This window comes from Leptidea sinapis, chromosome 2 (genome assembly GCF_905404315.1).
Source record: "Leptidea sinapis chromosome 2, ilLepSina1.1, whole genome shotgun sequence".
Taxonomy (NCBI): domain Eukaryota; kingdom Metazoa; phylum Arthropoda; class Insecta; order Lepidoptera; family Pieridae; genus Leptidea; species Leptidea sinapis.
Genome location: NC_066266.1, coordinates 19,926,848 through 19,950,126, shown reverse-complemented (window position 1 = coordinate 19,950,126; position 23,279 = coordinate 19,926,848). Strand labels below are relative to the sequence as shown.

The 23,279-nt window shown below is 35.8% G+C and overlaps 1 protein-coding gene across 1 annotated transcript in view; it reads right to left on the bottom strand.

The window, feature by feature from the left end:
- LOC126975383 (uncharacterized) overlaps positions 1–18,128 on the bottom strand; it is a 48,544-nt gene extending 30,416 nt beyond the window's left edge. The window contains exons 1-10 of the mRNA XM_050823260.1: positions 18,065–18,128; positions 17,105–17,161; positions 14,355–14,501; positions 11,405–11,486; positions 8,282–8,403; positions 7,417–7,586; positions 5,906–6,012; positions 3,032–3,139; positions 1,505–1,577; positions 297–475 (exon numbers count right to left, since the gene is read on the bottom strand). Coding sequence (XP_050679217.1) covers positions 297–475; positions 1,505–1,577; positions 3,032–3,139; positions 5,906–6,012; positions 7,417–7,586; positions 8,282–8,403; positions 11,405–11,486; positions 14,355–14,501; positions 17,105–17,161; positions 18,065–18,128 — 1,109 coding nt within the window. The remainder of the gene's footprint in view (positions 1–296; positions 476–1,504; positions 1,578–3,031; positions 3,140–5,905; positions 6,013–7,416; positions 7,587–8,281; positions 8,404–11,404; positions 11,487–14,354; positions 14,502–17,104; positions 17,162–18,064) is intronic.
- Positions 18,129–23,279: the final 5,151 nt, after the last annotated feature.

Below are 23,279 nucleotides of genomic sequence, written 5' to 3'. Positions count from 1 at the left end.
ACGCTGCCTGTCAATGGGACGACATATAGCTTAACAGCGATAGAAGTTTCTATGGAAATTGCAATTCACGCGTCCCAATATAAGGCGATAAGAATGACTTATCGGGTATATTGGGACATGTTCAGATTATTGACAGATAATTACTGACAGTAGAAGATAGTAATTTATCTCTATCGGTAGATAGTATATTGGAACGGCCGTTAGTCGTCTCTTACGACACCCTTGGGCCTGAGACATCCCTATTCTTTTATGCCCTTATCTCCTTGTTATATTCGGAAATTTCTTATAACTCTTACCCAGATTCGTCCAATATAGCAGCTTTATCGCTGTACAAGCTGATTACAGGCTGTGCTTCATCATCAGGACTCACGGTAACAGTTTCTAGAAGCGGAGCTGACTTCCGCTGCAGGCGACACACGGAAATCGATATCATGTGGGGAGACATTGGGGGCGAACTGGCAAACTCGTCTTGCAGCTGTAAAAAAAATTTAGCTGTTATAGAGACTACTGATATGAGTTAAAACTTACAACTTGTAGTAAATTCAATTTTTGATTTCAATGTATTATTAAAACTTGAAACTTAAATTTGGCTGGGCAGGTCATATATGCAGATTAGATGATACACGATGGATGAAAAGAGTTAAGGAATGGATACCATGGGAAGGATCTAGACAAAGAGGGAGACAAAAGAGAAGATGGAGTGATATTTTTAGTCAAAGAGTTGGACCGGACTGGATGAGAAGAGCCAGAGATAGAGTGTACTGGAAAGGTTTAGGGGAGGCCTTAGCCGTAGAGGCATCCACTACCTAATTTATTTATTATATAGTTAATTTAGATCTTATTAATATTTAATAAAGATATTTTAATTTATAGTAAATTTAATATCTATGTTAATTTTTAGTAATTTTTGTAAACAAATGGAAAGTAGTAGAAATTAAGGCTTTTTTATTTTTATTAATAAAACGTATTTTAAATAATAGTATATTAATCAAACAAAAACAATATTTCAACAATGCACAGTATATATTGAACAGCACACATTGAACTTCTCACTAAATCCATTCAATTTCATTCATATGATATACACATCACTAATGTTGCACAATACGTCAGCTGTATAGCTACAGATATACTGCTATAAGCATATCGGTGACTCGAACTCACGAGATTTCACCCATCTAAAAAATATCTTACTATGATAAATATATTACGATGTGGACTGTATTTTGAAGCAATGCACACAGTTTTTTTACCATCGGGAGGCTCCTTTACATAGGATGCCGGCTACATTACGGGTACCACAACGGCGCCTATTTCCGCCGTGAAGCAGTAATGTGTAAGCATTACTTTATTCCGGTCTGAAGAGCGCCGTAGCTAGTGAAATTACTGGGCAAATGAGACATAACATCTTACGTCTCAAGGTGACGAACGCAGTTGTAGTGCCGCTGAATTTTTGGGTTTTTGGGAAAAAAGAAAAAAAACTTCAATGAAACCTTCTACTAACCAATCTATGTCCAAGATAGAAGCCAGCCTCTTCAGTCGCGACTATCGGCATGTTGGTTAGAGAAACGTGGAACCTGAAAGAAATATCACACCAACGTTTTATTGACGTACTATAAATAACTAGACTCCCAATAGCCTATTAAAAAATCGTCAAAAAATGTCCGAGCGGCGTTGTATATATGTATACACTAACTAATACACATAACATTAAAACATTCATTCAAATTAACACCTTCATTCGTGGCAGTAATGTTCAAAGTCTATTGTATCGCTCATTAGAAGCTCGGACGCGAACACGAGTCAAGAGCATTTTGTTTAAAAACGTCAAGTTAGTTACACAACTTTATTAATTTGACGGGGCACTTACTTGAAATAGGACACTCTATCCTTTTTAAGTTTGGATACGCTGTTTTTTGGACAGTTTTTCACTGAACACTTCGTGATTGCGTGGCGTTGTATTCAAAGCATGGTTGTAACACAAATGAACGAGAACTCTGTCTAATAGACGCGTAGGCAGAGTTTTGCTTCAGACAATTTTTAATCGTGATTGTGATTCTAACTGTATAATGTACGGTATTAGCTTAAATAATTTATACGTATAGATAGAGCCTGATACACAACCCATGAAAACATGCCACGTTTATTACTTTAGTGTGCGTGATAAGCTACGTCTAACACTGTTGTATGTCACTTTGTGTTTGAGTGCGTGACTTGCACTAAATTGGTGTTAACTATCAACCTCTTTTCGACGTTTTCACAGCTGTCACAGTCAATCTAGATCATAGGTTCTCAACGTGGGCGATAACGCCTCCTTGTGGGCGTTTGAGACTTTCGGGGGGGCATTAGAAGACCCAGAGAAAATTAGGGGGCATTGAGATGGCGCAGATGGGGGGTAGATTAAAAAATATAGTCTAAAAAGGCAAAAAAATACTCGAAAATACTCTAGAAACAAACATATTCGCAAAGTGTGCGGTGAGCAAAATAAGGTTGAGAAACTATGATCTAGGTGTATAAATGATCTGCGGTCATTAGCTATGGCACCCTTCCAAGCGAAACACAATATACTCGTAAACTACAGCCACGTCAGAAATTCAATGTCAAATAATCTATAATAAAAAATGGTCTTTGTTTGAAGCTCAATCACGCCTAAACCACTGATCGTATCAACATGAAACTACCACCATTCGATGCGAAATTTATCCTAGATGGTTTATGGCTACATATTTTTTTATTGTTTAACTTTATTCTTATGAAATTTGCTCAGCGAAGCGGGCGGGGACGTCTATTGTATATATATAATGAAAATGGTCTTTGTTTGAGGCTCAATCACGCCTAAACCACTGATCGTATCGACATAAAACTACCACCACTCGATGCGAAATTTATCCTAGATGGTTTATAGCTACTATTATTTGAATTCCAACGTTCGTTCATTAATTTATTTCCTTTTAAAATTCGCACAGTGAAGAGGGCGGGAATTGTTAGTAAAGTATATAATTAATATTAGATCATATAGAACACGTCTCACCTGTCTCGTACGATGGTTAACTTGAAAGTCGCTCTTAGGTGTGGCTCATCTAGACACGGGAACACGGATCGCGCATGCGTCATCCAAAACCTTGATATAGCACAGCGACTGGAAGAGACATAATATTAAAAATAATAATATTATAAATCCAGTGAATATAGAGAAGAAACTGTGAATTCTAAAATGCAACAAAATTCTACAGTTATCTCGCGAGTTGAATGCAGTCGTGCCTGTGGTAAATAGCGGAAGCATCTCCCCCCGCTTGCCTCACGCGTTTGCAGTGTAGTGATGTGCCGTAGTTGTCGATTACCGTATTATCGCGTTAATACTAAAATTGCGATCCCATGTTATTTATTTGATGTTAATAATGACTGAACCCAGTCCATCAGATTCCGTTCAAAAAAACACAACTTTTTATTCATCGATAAGCACGAGTAATAGCGAATAATCTTTTATATATGTGTGTTGAAGAAATGCAGAATAAAAATTTGAAATTTAATTATTAGGTTAAAATGATGTTAAAACTAATAAAATAATTTTTTCCATCATTTTAATCTAGTATAAAATGGTATACTTGAAGCATTGTTTAAATTTATCGACACTCTTATTATTATGGTCATAAATTATAATTATGTCACAGCACTATCGTATTCCTGAACTCGATATATGTAGGTTTCAGCGAATATTTCGCTCTTTGGTTGACCCAAATAATTTGTGCGATTACTTCATTAATTTAATAAACTATGAATTGTTTGAATCGAAAGCTATTTTAGGTTTACGGAGTAAGTTGTTTCATGAGTAAATTCCGCCAAGATTTATCTAAAATCGTTAATTTTTTTTAAACTTTTAACAAAGATTTAATTCTACAAAGTACATAATATGAATAATTTATATATTTTTTTAAATCTAGATATTATATACTCTAAACACAAGCAGTATTTTTAAATTTACAAACATTTATTTTTATTTATTATGTCAAGCTGGCTGTTTTTTTAATCTGATAATAAAAACACTGGACACAAGTGCAGCATTATTTGAAAAAAAAAACTAGTTTTAATAACTTTTAAACAAACAAAAACTATAATAACTGCGCTCGATTGCTTTGATATGAAACAAATTTGCGAGCCTCTGATATGCCAACACGTCCCACGCGCTCGCAGAAGTCACCTGCTGAGCTGTTTTGGCGCCAAACCTGGCACCAGCCACTTGAGACCATGTATTCACTTGTGTTTACAATAGTCGAGGTATCATTATGCGGTTTATGTAACGGGTTGCTTGATAAAGAAGCTTGGTTATTGTAAGCAAAAACATGATTTATGATAGTGTCGTGTAGCAACGCTTCGACGTATATGACGAGGGTTGTCAAACGTCATATCGTGCAGCAACGTACATGACAAGAGTTGTCAAACCTCAAGACATTGATAATTTCAACAGCTCCGTCAGCAATACTCGTAGCTTTAGCGTAAAAGTGTTTACTTTAGACGCTGTAGACCCGGGTTCGATACACCTACCAGTGTATGGAATTTTTTAGGTTTTGTAAAGTTAATGGAAATTTCTAGTAAGTTCAGGATCAAATCGAACAGAAAAAGGGATGGAAAATGTGTAAGCAGGATAAAAATAGTTAAAAGAATTTTCTAGTACAATTTAAATTTAAAGATGGAAGAAGAATCATTTTGAAAATAGAACAGATCCGGGGTTATATATATAGGCCGTACTAAGCGTGGCCTACGGCAGTTCTAGTTCTGACTCGAAAGTGTAAAGAAGAAGAAGAAAAGAAGAAGTAGTGAAAAGTGGAAGTGTTCCAAGAAAAAGAAGATAGAAGAGACTTAGTGGTCAGTGCGTTGTTACGCGTTGAAGGTACCGCCGCCCACAAGAGGAACAGCGACAGACCGGCGAAGTACAAGTTCAGAAAAAGTGAACGCAAATAAAGACTCGTTCCTATAAGCGGAGTATTATTTCCAATCCCTGACCCACTCTCGTGTCAATAACTTCGTGCTGTGATATCGCCGCTCTTTCAGAGTTGTACGGGAAATTGTGACGTTTTTCCTAAACGCGTCAAAATAAAAAATTGGCAATTAAATTATTTTTACTATAGTGAACACGTTATAATAAGATCTTTAATTGATTGATTTCTTTAATTTTTTTTTTTTTATAAAATTTCACAAAATAATGTTCCCGTTGTATGCTAACCAAAAATGACCGCCGCCAGCTAAAGCCAAATAGATACTAATATATTTTGTGGTGATTTGCGCTTTGTTTGATGGCTCTTAGAACCAAGAGCAATTATTAATACACCCAGTAAAAAAATCTCTCTGGTGTTCTTGTCTAGGGATACGTCGATATTGGCAGTTTTTTGACGGTTGTCTTGCCTTGAACACGGGGACACGATAGCATAGGACCATAGAAACGCTTGCCGTGTACGCATGTGCACTGGAGCGTATGGAAACATACACACTTTGAAAATTAATTAATATATGTTTTTAAAAATCATCGCCAAACCTTAACACAGTGGTTATTATAACGGGTACTCACGATATAACATTTTCTCACCTCTCCAGCACGAAAAGGGCGCTATTGCTACGTGAAAACTCGCGTGTGGCAAAGTGATTTAAATTTCGAACCCCACATGACCATACATCCGGAAAATACTCCGCGTTAAAAAAATAAACAATCCGGTGCGTTCCGAAACTCATTTTAGCCTAGCGTATTATCTCATTGTCACAAAAATTTATTATCTTAATTGTTTCTCTTAGCAGTTCCGCCGCGACCGCGATTCATGCAATTGTATCGACATATCGGCTTTGAATTAACAAAACATAAATCGTGAGTACCCGTCATAATAAATACTAAATAAGTTAAGGATTTAATACTTACTGCCTCTGGGTGCCGGTGAGGAAGAAACCCCGATGTTTCTCCACCCGATCCAGCCTCGTAATGAAACGTAGACTCAGGGTGTAATTGTACTTTCGACGAAGCTTTTCCTGAAAATAAAAATTAATACAGACATTTGAAGTGAAAACTTCCTTTGGTGTATCGCACACACATTTTTGCGTTGGTTAAGCTCTGAGATGAAAGATCGGGTAAACTCGGGACCGCCGAGTGTACCCGAGCGAGAAAGATACAGTCAGCTGCTCATCGCTGTGATTAGTATATTCAATTTATACGTAAGAATTGTTATTATTAATTTAATAGTTATTATTGGTAAGTAATAATAATTATTTGGTGTATTGGAAGTGGTGGAATTGGGAACACTTAACTTCCAACGCTCAAAAATAATAGAAAAAAGTCAATGAGATAATCAACTTTTATTGCAACCTAAACTTTGCATATTTATCTACTCATAAGTGAAAAAAAATATTAAAAAAACAACGTGCTATTAGAAATATGAATGAAAACAAAAAACATATATTACGTGCATGGTAGAAGCAGAATATGGTGCTTTTGATTTAAAAAAGATGTAAGAGTTATATCTAATACTAGCTGACCCAGCAAACGTTGTATTGCCGATATCAAAATCGCGATACAAAAGTAACAAACTGTTGATCGTAGATGGGTGAAAATTTTAATTTGAATGCTGACTCATAATCAAACAAATTTAAAATAAAATGTCGAAAAACTTAAAAAAAAAAAACGTGTGGACCATCCTTAGCATTTAGGGGCATGAAAAATAGATGTTGTCCGATTCTCAGACCTACCCAATATGCACTCAAAATTTCATGAGAATCGGTCAAGCCGTTGCGGAGGAGTTCAAAGTTTAACACCATGACCCGAGAATTCTATATATTAGATAACACACATCAAAAATTATAACAAAAACTGACAGCACGCGTGCTTTCTTCCACTCTCAATATTGCGTACGCACTGATGGGCGCTGGATCCGTCCGCTAACGAGTCTTGTGCCCAGGGAAGTATTACTTATCTAACTGTTCCCATTTACCCACCGTTCTCATTTCCCATGACACATGTGCATTAACATTTAAATAAGAATACTCCTTAGTAACACTAACCAATATTATGTGTAATAACTTAATCTAATATCGTATTAAAAATAAAATATGTGTGTGTTCCAGAGTAAACAGGTAAAAGTGAAACTTCTTTAAAACATATCATTTTTCTACTATTTACAAATTCACAGAATTGTGAAAATATAATCTTCTTATAGAAAATATAATTTTCGTATTAAATTAAAGCTATCTTATTATTATGCATACAAATAAGTGTTTTTATTGTATCACTTTCAAACTAATATGTTATTCTTTACGTCACTATACTGAATTTTGATAAAAAAACATGGTGCGTAACCGAAAATCGTGACGACATTGATATGAAATTTCCCTCATACGTCGATAAAGAAGTTTCACTTCAAAAACATTTTAAAAACGAACCTTAAATTCAATATAAGTTTGCTCGGCGGGCGGAAAGTCAAGTGCCCTAGCAACCTTCGGTCCGATAGAGCCTCCCTTGAATAAGGCGCGTTCTGTCACATTCATATCTCTGATGTTAAGCACTACGAAACTGGTATCCCGGTCGACGCGAAAATCAATCGATACTTCGCCTGGAAGGAGAAACATTTCTTATTTTATAATTATCCTTCAAAAGGTTCTTACTTTACCAAAGTAATGAGTTTTTCTTTTGCTTAAGTTTTATAGCTTCAAATCTTCTCGACCCAAATACCACAGTGTCTGAAGAGTAAGGTTTATAACCAGTGTATGTTGCCAATGATGATTTACGGAACGCAGATGTGGTCGCTAACTATGAGCTTTATGCGGAAGCTCATGGTCACTCAGAGGGCGATGGGGAGGGCTATGCTCGGAGTATCCCTGAGACATCGAAACAGAAATCAGTAGATCCGTAGGAGAACCAAAGTCACTGGCATAGCCCAGATGGTTGCGAAACTGCAATGGGCACATAGTTCGACGAACAGACCGCCGGTGTGGCAGTAAAGTCTACAAACGACGACCACGTACCGGAAGACGCAGTGGTTGGACGAGATAATTTGCATATTACTTTACGTGTAGTAAAGGAATGCTTATAGTTAGGGCAATTTCAGTAAATGTATCTGAAAGCTATCGAAACAAGCTATAAGACCATGCATCCAAATAAACCATCTTATAAACAAAATAAGAGTCAGAACTTGGTGGTGGAGTAGGGTGACATACGGCACACTCGGTTTTGGTGTATCTGAAAAATTAGGTGCCCTGGAGCACTGCCGATTTGGGAAGGCTATCTTTCGTAATGTATTGAACATACCTCGCATCTCCCCAGTTGTCAGGTTGGGATGTAGCCACAAACTGTAGTGTCTGGGAATCACGAAGGTGGGAAGCCTGGCACCACGCCACGGAAACACCATACCGTTTGTGGCTATGCGGTCTCTAGAATAACATAATAACTCACTTACATCTATTTTATTTGTCGAAATATAAACTAAATCTGAAATTAGAAAAATTCACAGAGTAAAATAACACACACACACACAAACACACGCAGGAACAGTTTGGCAATGTTATCAAATATGTTTTTATATTTATCTACACCCATGCATTAAATCGTATGTTTCTAAAACAGCTTATTGCCAACATTAAAACACCCAATTTCCTAATAACCATTACATCATCCAAACGAGTGTTGTAATGAAATTCAGTATAACGTTAACTGAACGTCAACTTTAACTGAACGTTAACTGAACGTTAACTTAACGTTATACTGAATTTCATTACAACACTCGTTTGGATGATGTAATGGTTACTACTATGACCTGGCTGTTTTAATGTTTAGTAAGCTAACAGAAGACTTCAGAATCTTTTATAGAGGATACATATTATAGGTGTAGATAAAGTCTTGTATGCAACTGTTGATAATTAGGTATTAAAACACTCATGTGATACTATTATAAACCAATATTCGTGTTTTAATAACCCTTATTACACAACAGTTGAATAAATAACTATTAATTCACTTGTATCGACGTAAGATTACCAAATGAATAAATAAATAAATTTAGGGCTGATTTCACCAATGAAGTAGAACGCGATTTTGAACACTGAACTTAATTTAAGCCTGTAAACGAGTTTAGAGATTTAATTCGATTTCACCAACAGAAACTAAACGCAGTTATAAGCTAAACGCGTTTAAATGCTGACCGCCGAATTTTGGACGGTTAACATAATTGATCGCATTCAAGATCTGTTTTCTGTTCTTTGAAGTCCTAAGATACATACTCTTGCATATTTGAGGCTCCATTCTCTCGCAATTCCATGTATATCATTATACAATATTCGGACGATCGAACCTTGCTCGAATTTTTAAAAGAATGTACAAAACTTAAATAAAAAAAAAACTAATAGGATCACCCAATGTCACGCCTGAGCTATTATAGTCTTGTACATAGTGGCGAAATTCACCTTCTTATTTTAATGTTATTGTAGCTGTTTCTCGTTAAAACACAGATAAAACTACACTTTTTAAATTGAAACCTAGCTAGATCGATTTATCGCCCCCGAAATCCCCTGTATACTAAATTTTATGGAAATCATTGGAGCCGTTTCCGAGATTCAGATTATATATCTACAAGAATTGCTCGTTTAAAGATATAAGATATGTATGTCATTATACTATGTGTATACTTTGATTATTCTCCATATTAACCATTAAATTAAATCAAATCAAAATCACTTTATTCCTGTAAGTCACGGGAATGACACTAACGAATGTGAAAAAAATATTTTTCTTATTAAATTTACCGCCACTTCGAAAAAGTTTCAGCTAATGAGAAGAAGTGGTAAGAAGTTCATTGACACTCTTTTAAATCAACATTTACAGCTTCATCTTTTTAACCGACTTCAAAAAGGAAGAGGTTATCAATTCGATCGGTATTTTTTTTATGTATTTACTCCGATTACTCGAAGATTTATGATCCGATTTACGTAATTATCGATGCGAAATAGATGCCATTTGGTCCCATAAAAAATTTATATAGTTTGGCTCAATAGTTCTCATTTTATGAACATTTTTTATAAAATTTTTTATCTATCAGGATGAAATAATTGTTTTTGTGTATGGCTTTTTAAGAGTTTTCATTCAGGTTGATGATATATCATTATTATTATTAGCTTACACTTAAAAGTAAAATCAAAAACTACGTTTAAAAAACCGACTTCAAAAACTGAAAAGTATCAATAACTAAAAATGTAATATAATACACCTCTTATGCAAACCTTTACCTTTAATATTAATAGCATACTATTATTTGTATGTGCTACATATTGATAGCTTTAAAGACGGTGCCAAGCCAAAAGTAATAGTAGGTACCTACACTCGCCACGCGTGACTTTGAGCGGGATAGCTTCGTCTAGTACAAAACAATCCAACCAGCCAGACACGCGTGGCCAGACAACCAAAATAATTACAGTAAGTAAGCTGTTTATAATATTAAGTTTTATTTTGTTTAGGGCTTGGCACCGACTTAAAACCTATCAATAGGTAGCACATATAAATAATAGCATTTTATTAATATTAAAGGTAAAGGTTTGCATAGAGGTGTATTATATTAGATTTTTAATTATTTGATACTTTTTACGTTTTGAAGTCAGTTTTTTTAAACGTAGTTTTTTTTTACAAATCATTTTAGTTACAATATATAAAATATATAAAAAGCAACAAAAAAACTTAATGTCAAATAGTCAAAGCCTTACACGAGTAAGTAAAAAAAAGTTATTTTAAATTAATATGTAAAATCAAGAGTTATTGAGTACAGTAGGATGCATCAATCTTGTGTAATTGTATTGAGAAAATATAGTTTTATTATTAAAGTAAAGAATTGTCACTGACGATCTGTATAGCCGAGTGGTTAGCGATCCTACCTGCTAAGCTAAAGATCCCGGCTTCGAATCCCGGTAGGTGCAAGTATTTATATGATGAATATGGATGCTTGTTTCCGAGTCATGGATGTTTATATGTATTTATGTATGTTTAAGTAAGTATATTGTATTAAATACATCGTTGTCTTGCAACCCATAACACAGGCTAAATGCCTAATTTGGGGCAAGACAATTTGTGTAAGCGTGTGTCAATATTATATTATATATAATGTTATTATTATCTTATTATCACTATATTTGTATTAGTATTATTATCCGAATAGAAACGTTGACATATTTATACAATTCGATTATTTTCATACTTATCAATGACAGTATTGAGAGCTATTTGATACATTCTATTGTTTTTGACATGTAAACCGGGTATAAGCGATCACGCTAACAATGTATTTGTGAAATCGAATTGTCTTTAATCGAGATCAAGATTGACATTTGAAGTAGCAGTAAACTGAGTCTTATTAAACTCAGTGTCAACTAAGTGTCACTGGTGTCTTACTTGTTAGTTACGGTGGAATTCTCATCAGATTCTGTTGGTGTTTGTCCAGGGACCAGCATACTCTCAGTTGAGCATGGGCAATCTGAAACAAAATATATTTCGCAAATGAACATGATAAGATTTCGTACAGTTATTCTTTATTTTTATTCGTAGATATTGTTTGCACCAGTTAACTAATATTCATAATCCTTTTTTCATCCTCCCTCTCTTTTTATTTTTTATTTATTAATATTTGGGAGACTTACAGCTAGCTTACAATTATAACTTATGAAATAACTAAAACTAATGAAGGCTACTTAAAAGTTTCCACATTTATATAAATTAATTATACGCTTTAAAACTATATTAATACAATTATTTAAATTGGAAAAACTTATTAGTTAAGGTTATTTTTAATTTAGTACTAGATATAGAAAATAAATCTAGATCTACGACATTAGACAAGTCGTTATAACTTCTGCAGGATCTAGTAATGAAGCTATTTGCACGATAGTTACACCTCGCCATGAGAGTATGTAAAATGCTAGGGTTACGAATTGGAAAGGCATGCGCTACTAGTCCAAGCATGCTGAGTAACTCTGGACAGTCGATCTTACTGTTCGCTATACTGCATAAATACGCCAAATCTGCTGTACGACGCCTCTGCTGAAGCGGTAGCAAATGAAATTTTTTACATCTGTCAAAGTAGGTATGTGAAAACGATACGGCTCGGTGTTGAAGGATTTTCACAAACTTTTTTTGTATTCTTTCAATACGGATAATGTAGACATTATATTGGGGATTCCATACTTGTGAACCGTATTCGAGGTGGCTCCGTACATATGTACAGTACAGAATTTTAATGGTTTTAAGAGAACTGAACTCCGATGACGTTCTGAGTATGAAACCTAACGCCTTCGATGCTTTTTTTATAATAGAATCCACGTGTTCATAAAAAAGTAATTTTGAGTCGAAGATAATACCTAAGTCTCTGATGCTCTTAACCCTGCTTAGGTATGAGTTTTTTAATAGGTAATTGTGGATGATAGGGGAATTTTTTCGCGTAAATGAGCAGATAAAGCATTTGGAAATATTTAAAGCAAATTTATTGATGTTGTAATAATTATCAAAACGGTCTAAGTCGTTCTGGAGATGTGTCGGGTCATGAATGTTTCTGATGGGGCATAAAATTTTCATATCATCAGCATAAAGTAGGATTTTAGAGAATTTGAAATACTGTTTTTCTGTTATCTTTTTGATTAATGACATATCTCATCATTAATAAAGATAACGAAAAGAAGAGGCCCTAAAAGAGATCCCTGAGGAACACCTGATGGGGTTGACGTTGGAGCAGAGGTAAAACCATTGAGAACAACCGTTTGACATCTGTTATGTACATACGACGAAAATCACCTGAAGAAGTTCCTACGAATACCAGCTCGGCTTAGTTTTTGAAGTAAGAGGTGGTGGTCAATTTTGTCAAAACATTTGCTGTAGTCAGTATAAATAACGTCAACCTGCACTGGCTCCGACATGTGTCGTGTCATAGACGTGGTAGACCTACCCTTTAGAAAACCGTGCTGATCATCGCAGAAAGTATGTTTAAGCGAGTTATATAATTGGTCACATACAATTTTTTCTAAAATTTTTGCACAGACGCACAGCTTAGAAATTGGGATGTAGTTTTCTATTTTCTTTTTGGGGCCTTTTTTGTGGATTGGGGTAATGAGCGTTGCTTTCCATTGAGAAGGTACTACCCCCTCTTCCAATGAGCGCTTATACAGCATGGTTAAAGGTAACTTAAGACTTTCAGCACATTTGTAAATTAAAATGAGGGGCACGTTGTCTGGGCCAGCTGATTTCGTTAAATCCACAGATCTAAGATGCTTATGCACATCTTTTTCTGTTATTTCAATAGATGCGACGTCGCATGTTGCATCAGTTAGATCTGGATGTGTGATATGTGATTGAATTATGGGATGGATCTGTAAAGTTGGACTAAAAAACTTTCCCGCAAGCGTACTATTTATCGACTTCACTCGCATCCGATTGAAGTGATTCGCATGGGACTGAAGATACGCGAGCCGTCGACGCGTCATTTTGGCACTACTCGACACGAAATCAAATTTGTTTGTGGCAATCAACTTTTATTTATACTTTTAGGGGTTAAAACTACTTAACCTAATGTTTTGAATTATGTGACAGTTGCAATTGGCACAAATGAAAGTAAGACCAGCAACAGGCACACATTTTGTATGAGTCCATTCTCTGCAAACTTGACAGTGTGTGCATGTTTCTCCTGGTAAACTTTCAGAATAGTTTTCACATTAATTCAGACAGGAATAATCATCTTCTTTGCTTTCTTCACTTCACTGGGACACTTTTTAAAAAACACTTTTCTTTAATTTTTTATGAACATTTTTCTCTTTTAACTGTCTGTAACCCATCCACTGGCATTGCCTTCTACTATCCATTAGGGAGGTCCATTATGAAAATGACGCTTCAATAGATTATTGGGAAGCACAAACACACATACTGAATTTACTGAGCATATACAGTAGTTACGTTAGTCCCTCGTTCCCCAGAAATCATGTCAGCGACGTTACGCTCTCCCTTCGTAGACACAATCGTATTTGGCTTCAGCACAGTGGACACTCCTGTCTCATCCATATTCCAAATGTCTGACACACCTACCCGATTGAAAACGAAAGAAATTTAACTATAACAGACGAAATATTACTGTTTACAATTATTTTACTCTTTGTTGTCAAAATAAACAATGCGCTTGTGTGCTTTACTCGATTGACGTGTCGCCACTGGCGGTCGTGCGATATGTTCTTCTGTGTTTCTGCGTGTGGTGTATAGTTTTCGAGATATTTCGATTGCCCAACTTGCCTCTATGCTCAACTACCCCACCCTACCCTACGCTAGTCTAGTTGACAAAGCGGCTAAAGAAGCATCAAAAACTTACCAGGCTGAGGAGTAGCATAGACCACAAGTAGAGAAGTCACGAAGATAGCAGACAGTACGAGAACAGTCACACATAGCGCTCTTCTCTGGGAGCAGACAGCAACCGGCGTGTCTCCCAAATCTCTTGCTTCGCGAGCCTTTTCAGTATCTGGAAGAATGCCATTATTGGAAATTGTGTGAGATCCTTGTACAAAGCGTAAAAATTGCAGATAATTTTATTTAACATGTTGGAACGCAGTGGAAACCAATCCTTAATGTAAGAGTACAAATTAATATCATCTCACATCTCAGTTTTAAAACAGAATTTACAAAACTTTTCACTAAAGGCGAAGAGTAAGCAGAAAACCCGCAGACAAGGTGTTTTTAGACAAGTTTTGTGGTGAAAATATAGCATTTGGAGCTATGAACACTACTTTATCCTGTTACACATACCCTTAAGTCTTACTTATAGGTTGCTAATGCTTGCTGTTAGTTAAACTTAACACTCCAGAGCTATTATGAATTACCAGTTTTGTTTGCAGTAAAACAAGTTTTTTCTCGGCATGATGCATTTGTTTAGTATACTGCTCTCATAAAAGTTGTTCTTATAGCTTTTACTTTTTTGTGTTGGTGAATTTATTAAGATTAGTAATCAATAATGAGGATTGTAAGCAATTAAACTGTTTGCGCCTGTTAAAATGTTAAATTTTCGACGCAAAAATGTTGAAAATATTGGCTTTGTTACATAGGAGCCGTGAACTCATATCGCTCAAGGTCGCCGGCATTTAGTGTCGCCTTAAGTTGCTCTTTCGTCCCCTTTCTACTTGAGCTTGACAGAAATAAATCAAAACCTGCAAAGGGTATTCAAGTACAACACTTTACATGGTTTCTTTGTGCTGCATACTTAATGACTTAAAGTTGAGCCCTAAGTTATTAATTATAATAAATGATAAACTTTAGGAATAATTTTAAAATATTGAAAAACATTCTGAGTTACGTATAAAGAACTTTTACTTCAATAAGATACATAATAGCTTTGAGGGTAAATGTATACACTTTTATAACAAAGTCCCAGCCATTGTTCAGGCATTATCTATAAATAAATTTAAATAATTTGTTATGTTTTTAAAGTGATAACCCTCACATCTGGGTTTAATACACAAATAAAACTGAAAACAAAATTTAGATTCAACGTGTCTCAACCTGCGGGTTGAACAAAGCATGCAAGATTTTATGACGATACGTCACTTGAACGGTTGGCTCAGTTGGAAAGAGCGCTGGAACGGAACGCGAGAGGCCGCGAGTTCAAGTCCCGCATCGTCCATAAAATTTTGTTTTCAGTTTTGTTTGTGTAATAAATTTAAATGTTTTATCAAAACATGGCTCTCTCGAAAATTCTTCTACTCCACAGCTGAATAAGTGATCGGACAGCCTGGGACTAGATAATGATTAATTATTATTTTTACAGCAATAACAATGACAGTACAATATTGTATATTTTATTAAAAAGAGCGCAAACAAAGAGAGGAGAGAGTTTCTTGCGCCGTTTCTTCTCTCTCAGAGCGCCATTTGTTTCCGAAGCGGTATATTAGAAATGACATCAAAAATATTTCTAAAGGAATCAATTTTGAGATAATAAATGCCTTTTATGCCTTTTTTATCGAACCACTCATATGCATTCGAAATTCATATATTTCAGTTAATGACATTTCATTCATTCATTCATCATGTATATGGCCAAATGATGTTTAGCGTCTCAGCACTTGTAATAAATACGTTGAACTTAGATTAAGGTTTGGTCCGCTGCGCTCCAACTAGATACCGCACTACCTAAGAACAAGCTTTATTATCGGCTAAGTCGAGTTAGTAAGTCTTTTGTGGGGCGATGTATATGCTTTTACAACAAGATCCCAGATAGTGTTCAAAACAAAAGTATTAAGTTATTCAAAAGAATTGTTAAAAAACGTTTGTGTGGTAAAGGTTACTAAAACATAAATGCCTTTCTTAATGATACCACAGATTGGGAATGGAGTGACCGCCCTCAGGCTATAAAATAATAAGTTTAAATGTACAATATTACATTGTTAACATATTTATTCGATGAAAAAAAAGTCCGCTGAGTTTGTTGCGCCCATTCTTCTCAGGTCTGAGGCATTCATTTTGGAATGGGTGGTAGTTTTTTGACTTTCAATAAGTGATGTCACATCCTATTTTGAATAAAAATATTTGAATTTGAATTTGAATTACGGCAACTTTATATTGTAGTTTGTATTGGCTATTTGTAAAGATGCTTGTGTGCGTGGCAACTTGATATTCAAGGGCATCTTTCATATTTTTAAGATAAGCCTCGCGTTATTTTACATTGAAACAACGATTACGAATAAAATACAAAATACTTGGTGATGATATGTGATACCAGTGTCTTTCTTATTTCTTGTAGTATTGTTTTACAAAACGCAAGCCCTCATTTGAGTTTCAATTATTAGCAAAGTTTAACAGAACATGACTGGCACGAGTACGCCCACTTGGGCGTAGTATAAATTATCGCACTTTGAGACTACGCCTGCGGTATCTAGTTAGACCGCAGCGGAGACCAATCCTTAATCTAAGACGTCGAATTAAAATATTTAACGGAATGAAGCTTTAGCATGCAAATAGTGTGCACAAACACATAGACAATGCCTCTAATAACATTGATGCATAAGTAGTGTTTGTACATATAGTTTTTTTTACTTGTCAAAGAACAGGACGCAACATTTAACATTTTCGTACCTGCTAAAAACGCTACATCGTCCAAATCTTGATCAACCATATTACGCCAAGCTGCTGCTGTGAAAATAAGAATAATATTAACATCATATTTAAATTTTACAAGAGACGCAAGATATGAAGATGATATTGAAAGGAGAGTGACTGCGGGAAACTGTGTGAATGGAGCGCTGCATGCCTTTATAAACGGTCAGACTGTGCCAATAGAAACGCAAATGGCTGTACATAATAGAGTGCTTGTCGCCACGTTAATGTATGGAAGTGAGAGTTGGGTATGGCAGAAGAAGCATAAAAGCAGAATTAACGCAGTTGAGATGCGATCACTGCGTAGTATGTGTGGGGTAAGACTGACTGGATTCCGAATGCGGTAATACGAGCGCGCTGTGGTTTGAAAGAGGATGTTGTGACAAGGACTGAAAAAGGAATTCTGAAATGGTTTGGACACGTGGAGCGAATGAGTGAAGAAAGAATGACGCATCAAATATATAAGGCAAGTGTGTGTGGGCAAGTCGGTCGCGGGAGACCTCGTAGAACACGTCGACCAAGTTGGGGACGTTTTGAGAAAAGGAGAGGTCCGAAGCACTCGCAACCGGCGAGCATGTATGAAAAGAGTAATGAATGAAGAGGAAGCGCGTGTAGTTTGTAAGAATAGAAGCAAATGGCATTCTATTGTCTCTGCCTACCCTGACGGGAACAAGGCGTGAGTTTATGTTTGTATGTGTATCATATATTTAACTTTAAAAGTTAAATTCGTTATCTTGTAACACGAACTGACGGTTCATTTTCGATTGTGATGAGGTTACGTTTCAATTTAGGGAAATGGTATGATGAGAATACATAACAAGATTGAACTTAACTTCAACCATTTAGAAATTACGAGAATAGCACCCCAGAGCGTATCACTAACTATGAGGTAAACATCCTCCCCGTCTTGCCACTTTTTCCTTAATAAAGTAGACTTACCTTTGGCGGATCCGTTACGATCTGCTTTATATTTTCCAACTGGCTCCATCTGTATTCCATCCATTTCACGACGACATTACGGAGAACATCTGCGGACATCACCATATCTTGAGAACATTATCAATATTGCATTATATGTAGATAAAAATATTTTTTTGTTATTTGGTTAAGTACTTAATAGGCTTTCTCATGCTCGCTTAAAAAAAGACTATCTATATCCCAGTGGTTAGTAACCCTGCCCTGCGGTAGGTGCAAATATTTATATGGTGAATATGGATGTTTTATTCCGAGTCATGGATGTTTCAATATATCGTTCCCTTGCACCCATAGTTTGGGGCAGGATAATTTGAGTGACACACTATTGTGTGACAATATTATTATTATAAATGCCATTGCTTGTGGCAGTGTTGAGATACGCGATGGCTGGTCCATGCGTCGTGCTCGTAAACTAGCGCTACTTGTGGTGACTCTGACGTGGTGTTTTTGCTATCGGAAACACTGTATTAACTTTTTAAATGAAAATAATGTAAAAAATATAAATAATTACAATCTTGTAATTAAAATAATTTATGAAACGATGAAGCTGTAAATGCTCAATTAAAAGAGATGCATTGACACAAATAAAATTCAAAAAACAACATTTTATGAACGATGCGGGAGTCGAACCCACGACCTCCGGCGTTCCGTGCCGGTGCTCTAACCAACTGAGCTAACCATTCGAGTGACGTATCGTAATTAAAATCTTGTATGCTTTGTTCATCTCTCAGGTTGTGGCTTCATCTACAGGATCTACTTTACAGTTGATAAACTGCTCAACCCCAATATTCGCATATTAGGAAATTGACTTGAGATGTCGCTCTTGTAAATCTAAACAATTTGTTATGTTTTAAAGTGATAACCCTCACTTCTAGGATTAATACACAATGATGAATGAGATGCAATGACTTTCTTGCCATTACTTAGTTATACTCTCATTTGCCCTCCTCTTACATAGAAAAATAAATCAAAGGGTTTATATTATGATGGTTCCGATTGGCTTGATTGTTTGGCATAGCGTATATGTATGTATATATGAGGGTTCTTTCTGAAAGGTCTACCGCATTTATCACGGGGAGTGCTCAGAGGAGGTGTTCAGGACGATAGCTGCAGTCAAATTCCATCACAGGAAATTACGTCAAAGTGCGGATTCTGCGCGTTTTACAAGATACTTCTAGCCTAGAACAGTCACTTTGTGGAAATAATTATCGGCTGCTAGTTTCCCGAACCGATGCGACTTACGGCCATTCCCAATATACTATCTACAGATAGAGATAAATTACTACCTTCTACTGTCAGTAATTAGCTGTCAATAATCTGAAGCTGTCCCAAAATACCCGATAAGTCATGATTATCGCCTTATATTGGGACGCGTGAATTGCAATTTCCATACAAACTTCCATCGCTGGTAGGCTGTGTTAATTAATGTGTTAGGTTTACACTTCCAAATATAAAGCACCAACCAACACCTATAAAAATTAATAATGACAAACTTGATGTAGTAGAAACGATCACATTCCTAGGCATTACATTAGACTTTAAGCTACAATGGGGTGCACACCCTTTGCACATCCTTTGCCAGTGCTGTCCAGTGTTCTGGCAGTGCTTTGGCTTAGCTGTTGGAGTGCACGCTATTTATTTCTAGCTTAGCTTAGCATAGCTTGCTTGGCATAGCTTAGTTTAGCCTTGGCATAGCTTAGTTTTCAGTCTGCAACCAGCTTAATGGAATGTACAATATCTATGTAATAAGGGTCAATGTTACTAGTACAACGTTTATTCAGCCTTTATCTGTTTCGGCGCAATGCAATTCTGCTTTTTGTTTTTTTATAATTTTAGGGACTATTAATAAATATAATTGGATAGTTATGATTAAAAAAAGGAATGCATTGCATTTTTATCCCGAAACTATAAAAATAATCAGCACCACATTTTTATTGGATATTTTAAAGTCTGTTTGCAAATGTAATTTCTTAAGGGTCCATTTGTGCCTTGGGTATCATGATAATTTGTGACATATTCCATCATCATCTTCATCATCAGCCAATCAGAAAAGATCTCCACGAGGACCACTCCTGCGCTGCCCTCATCCAACGTATTCATCTTGGGTCCATCTTGGGTCCATCTTGGGTCCATCTTGTGGAGGGCCTACTGGCACTGCGCTTCCGGTACGTGGTCGCCATTCGAGGACTTAACTGCCCCAACGGCCATCTGTCCCTCGGGCTATGTGCCCTGTCCACTGCCGCTTCAATTTCGCAATCATTTGGGCTATGTCAGTGACTTTGGTTCTCCTACGGATCTCATCATTTCTGATTCGATCTCGCAGGGAAACTCCGAGCAAAGCCCTCTCCATTGCCATCTGAGCGACCATGAGCTTTCTCATAAGGCCCATAGTTAGCGACCACATCAACGTACAGTAAGTCATCACTGGAAACACACACTGGTTGAAAACCTTCGTCTTCAGACACTTGCGGTATATAGGACGAGAAGATTTTATGCAGTTTCCAGAACCAAGCCCATCCGAGTTGGATTCGACGAGTGACCTCTTTCGCGAAATTGGACCTGCCTAACTGGATTGTTTGTTAAAGGTACACGTACTCTTAAACAATTTCGTTAGGAAAAATAAATATACATATTCCATACTTGGGCGTAATTATTTACTCTTAACATGTCATTGTATAGTTCTGTTAGGACGACGGTTGCTCGTTTTAAAGGGCTTAGTTGAAAGACCGGAGCGGTTTTGTCTTTGAGAGCTTAAATGACTGCCCAGACTTCCGTAACTCTAATTAGAGTAGAAGGGAACACGCGGTTAAATTATAAGTTATTATTTAACTAGCTGATTCCCGCGACTTCTCACGCGTAGATAAAGGGTTTTAAAAATAATAAGCAATTTGAAATTGAAGATTTGGAAGAGTTCCAGTTCCCGTTTTTTTTCCGAACATATTATATGAATTTTATTTCGAAAAATGCTATGGCTAAGTGAACCTACTATTGGTATAGTTATTGCTCATGGATGGGAATTTCAGTTTTTCACAAGTCCCGTAGGAATCAGGATAAAATTTAGCCTATGTCTTTTCCCAAGCTCTAGGCCATCGCTGTAACAAATTTGATCAAAATCAGTTCAGTAGCTCCGGCGTAAAAGCGTAACAAACAAAGTTACATTCACATTTATAATATTAGTAGGGATATTCCATTCTCAATCTGTGGTATCATTAAGAGAGTCATTTCTGTTATAGTAACCTTTACCACGTCATAAACGGCTTTTAACAATTCATTTGAATTTCGTAAAACATTTTTTTTACACTTTCTGCAATTCTACTGCAACGCCAGAAGAAGTTTTTACCAGTGGGAGGCTCCTTTGCACAGGAGGCCTGCTAGATTATGGGTACCACAACGGCGCCTATTTCTGCCGTGAAGCAGTAATGTGTAAACATTATTGTGTTTTGAAGGAGTTTAACTACAAACACCGCGACATGAGAATTTTAAATATTAGATAAATCACAAGTGCGTTACCGGTCTTTTAGAAATTTAAACTCGCTTTTTTTAAGGTACCGTTATAGATTCATTACTTAGGCAACACTATGGTGAGTTCAACCTATTTCTACACTGTCCATTTTCAATCAATCAACCAGACCAGGTACGTGGGTTGGTTCCGGGTGGAAGGCCTTTTATGCAAAAATCCTTAAAATTATTTATTGCTCCTGGAATTCTACGTTTGTAGAAAGAACAATATTGTAAAAATCTTGCGAAGATGGCTTTGACAATTAATTATTAAATAACGAATACGGCTGTGTGGGCTTGAACCCTTTGCCTATCCTAATAATGGACGAAAAAACCAATAAATATTATACATAACTCATATTTTTTTCATAACGCACCTAAAGAAGTATTACTTCGAAAACATGTCTGAAATAGTTTGTTATACAACAGTGACCTGTTAAAGTGAATAATTATTAATATTCTGAAGCAGATTATACTAAGTACTAGGTATTTGTATGTACTGAAACAATTAAAGAACGGCAAACAAATTATTACATCATAATATTATGTTCATGTGAACATCTGGATTCGAACCGGGGTCTTCTGCTTTCCGGATCACCCAACGTCCCATCTGAGCTATTATAGTCTTGTATATAGTGGCGAAATTTACCTTTGTCTTCTAATGTTATTGTAGCTGTTCCTCATTAAAATACGGATAAAACTACATTTTTTAAAAATCTAAACCTAGCTAGATCGATATCTCGCCCCCGAAATTACCTGTATACTAAATTTCATTAAAATCGTTGGAGCCGTTTCCGTGATCCAGATTATATCTTATCTTACTATATATAAATTACGTGACACGTTGTTTGTCCGCGATGGACTCCTAAACTAATGAACTATTTAAATGGGGATTACTTGATGGAGTGCAGTTTAGTCCAACTTGAGAGATAGGATACTTTTATTACGATTTTGGACCCACAATTATTTTTATTTCCAATATTTGTTTTGTATGAGACATGTATGGACGCACGGTTTGAAAGTTCCGCTGTGAAACAATTTCATTATAACAACAGGGAGCATTTTTTACGAAATAATTCTTGATGGTAAGAAATATTATGTGCAAATTCCTATAAAAAAGTATTTATTTTATTATCTACAGAACAACGTCTGTCGGGTCGGCTAGTATAATATAATCTGTAATATAATATTTATATACAAGAATTAATCGTTAAAAAATAAAAAAAATAAAAAATATCCCAGTCAGGCCCATATAAAACATGTTTACATATAAGTAGGTAGTCAAATATTTTAAAATTATAAAAAAATATGTATTAAGATATAAAATATTATTTTTTAATCTACACTAATATTATAAAGCTGCAGTGTTTTTTCTGCTCTGGTACTACTGGTCCGATTTGAATGATTCTTTCAGTGTTGGGTAGTCCATTTATCGAGGAAGGCTATAGGCTGTTTTTTTTTTCAAAATTAGGGATCCGTAATAAAATTGCTATTTTGTAACACAAGGTGTAAAATCGAAAACCTATTTTTGCGTGCGCTGCAAAAACGATTGACAATAGAACAAAATGATGTACAGGCTATAATATAGGCAATATTTTATTACTTATTAAACTATCGCGTTAATTATACTTTATATGGCAAAACAACGTTTGCCGGGTCAGCTAGTGAGAATATAAATATC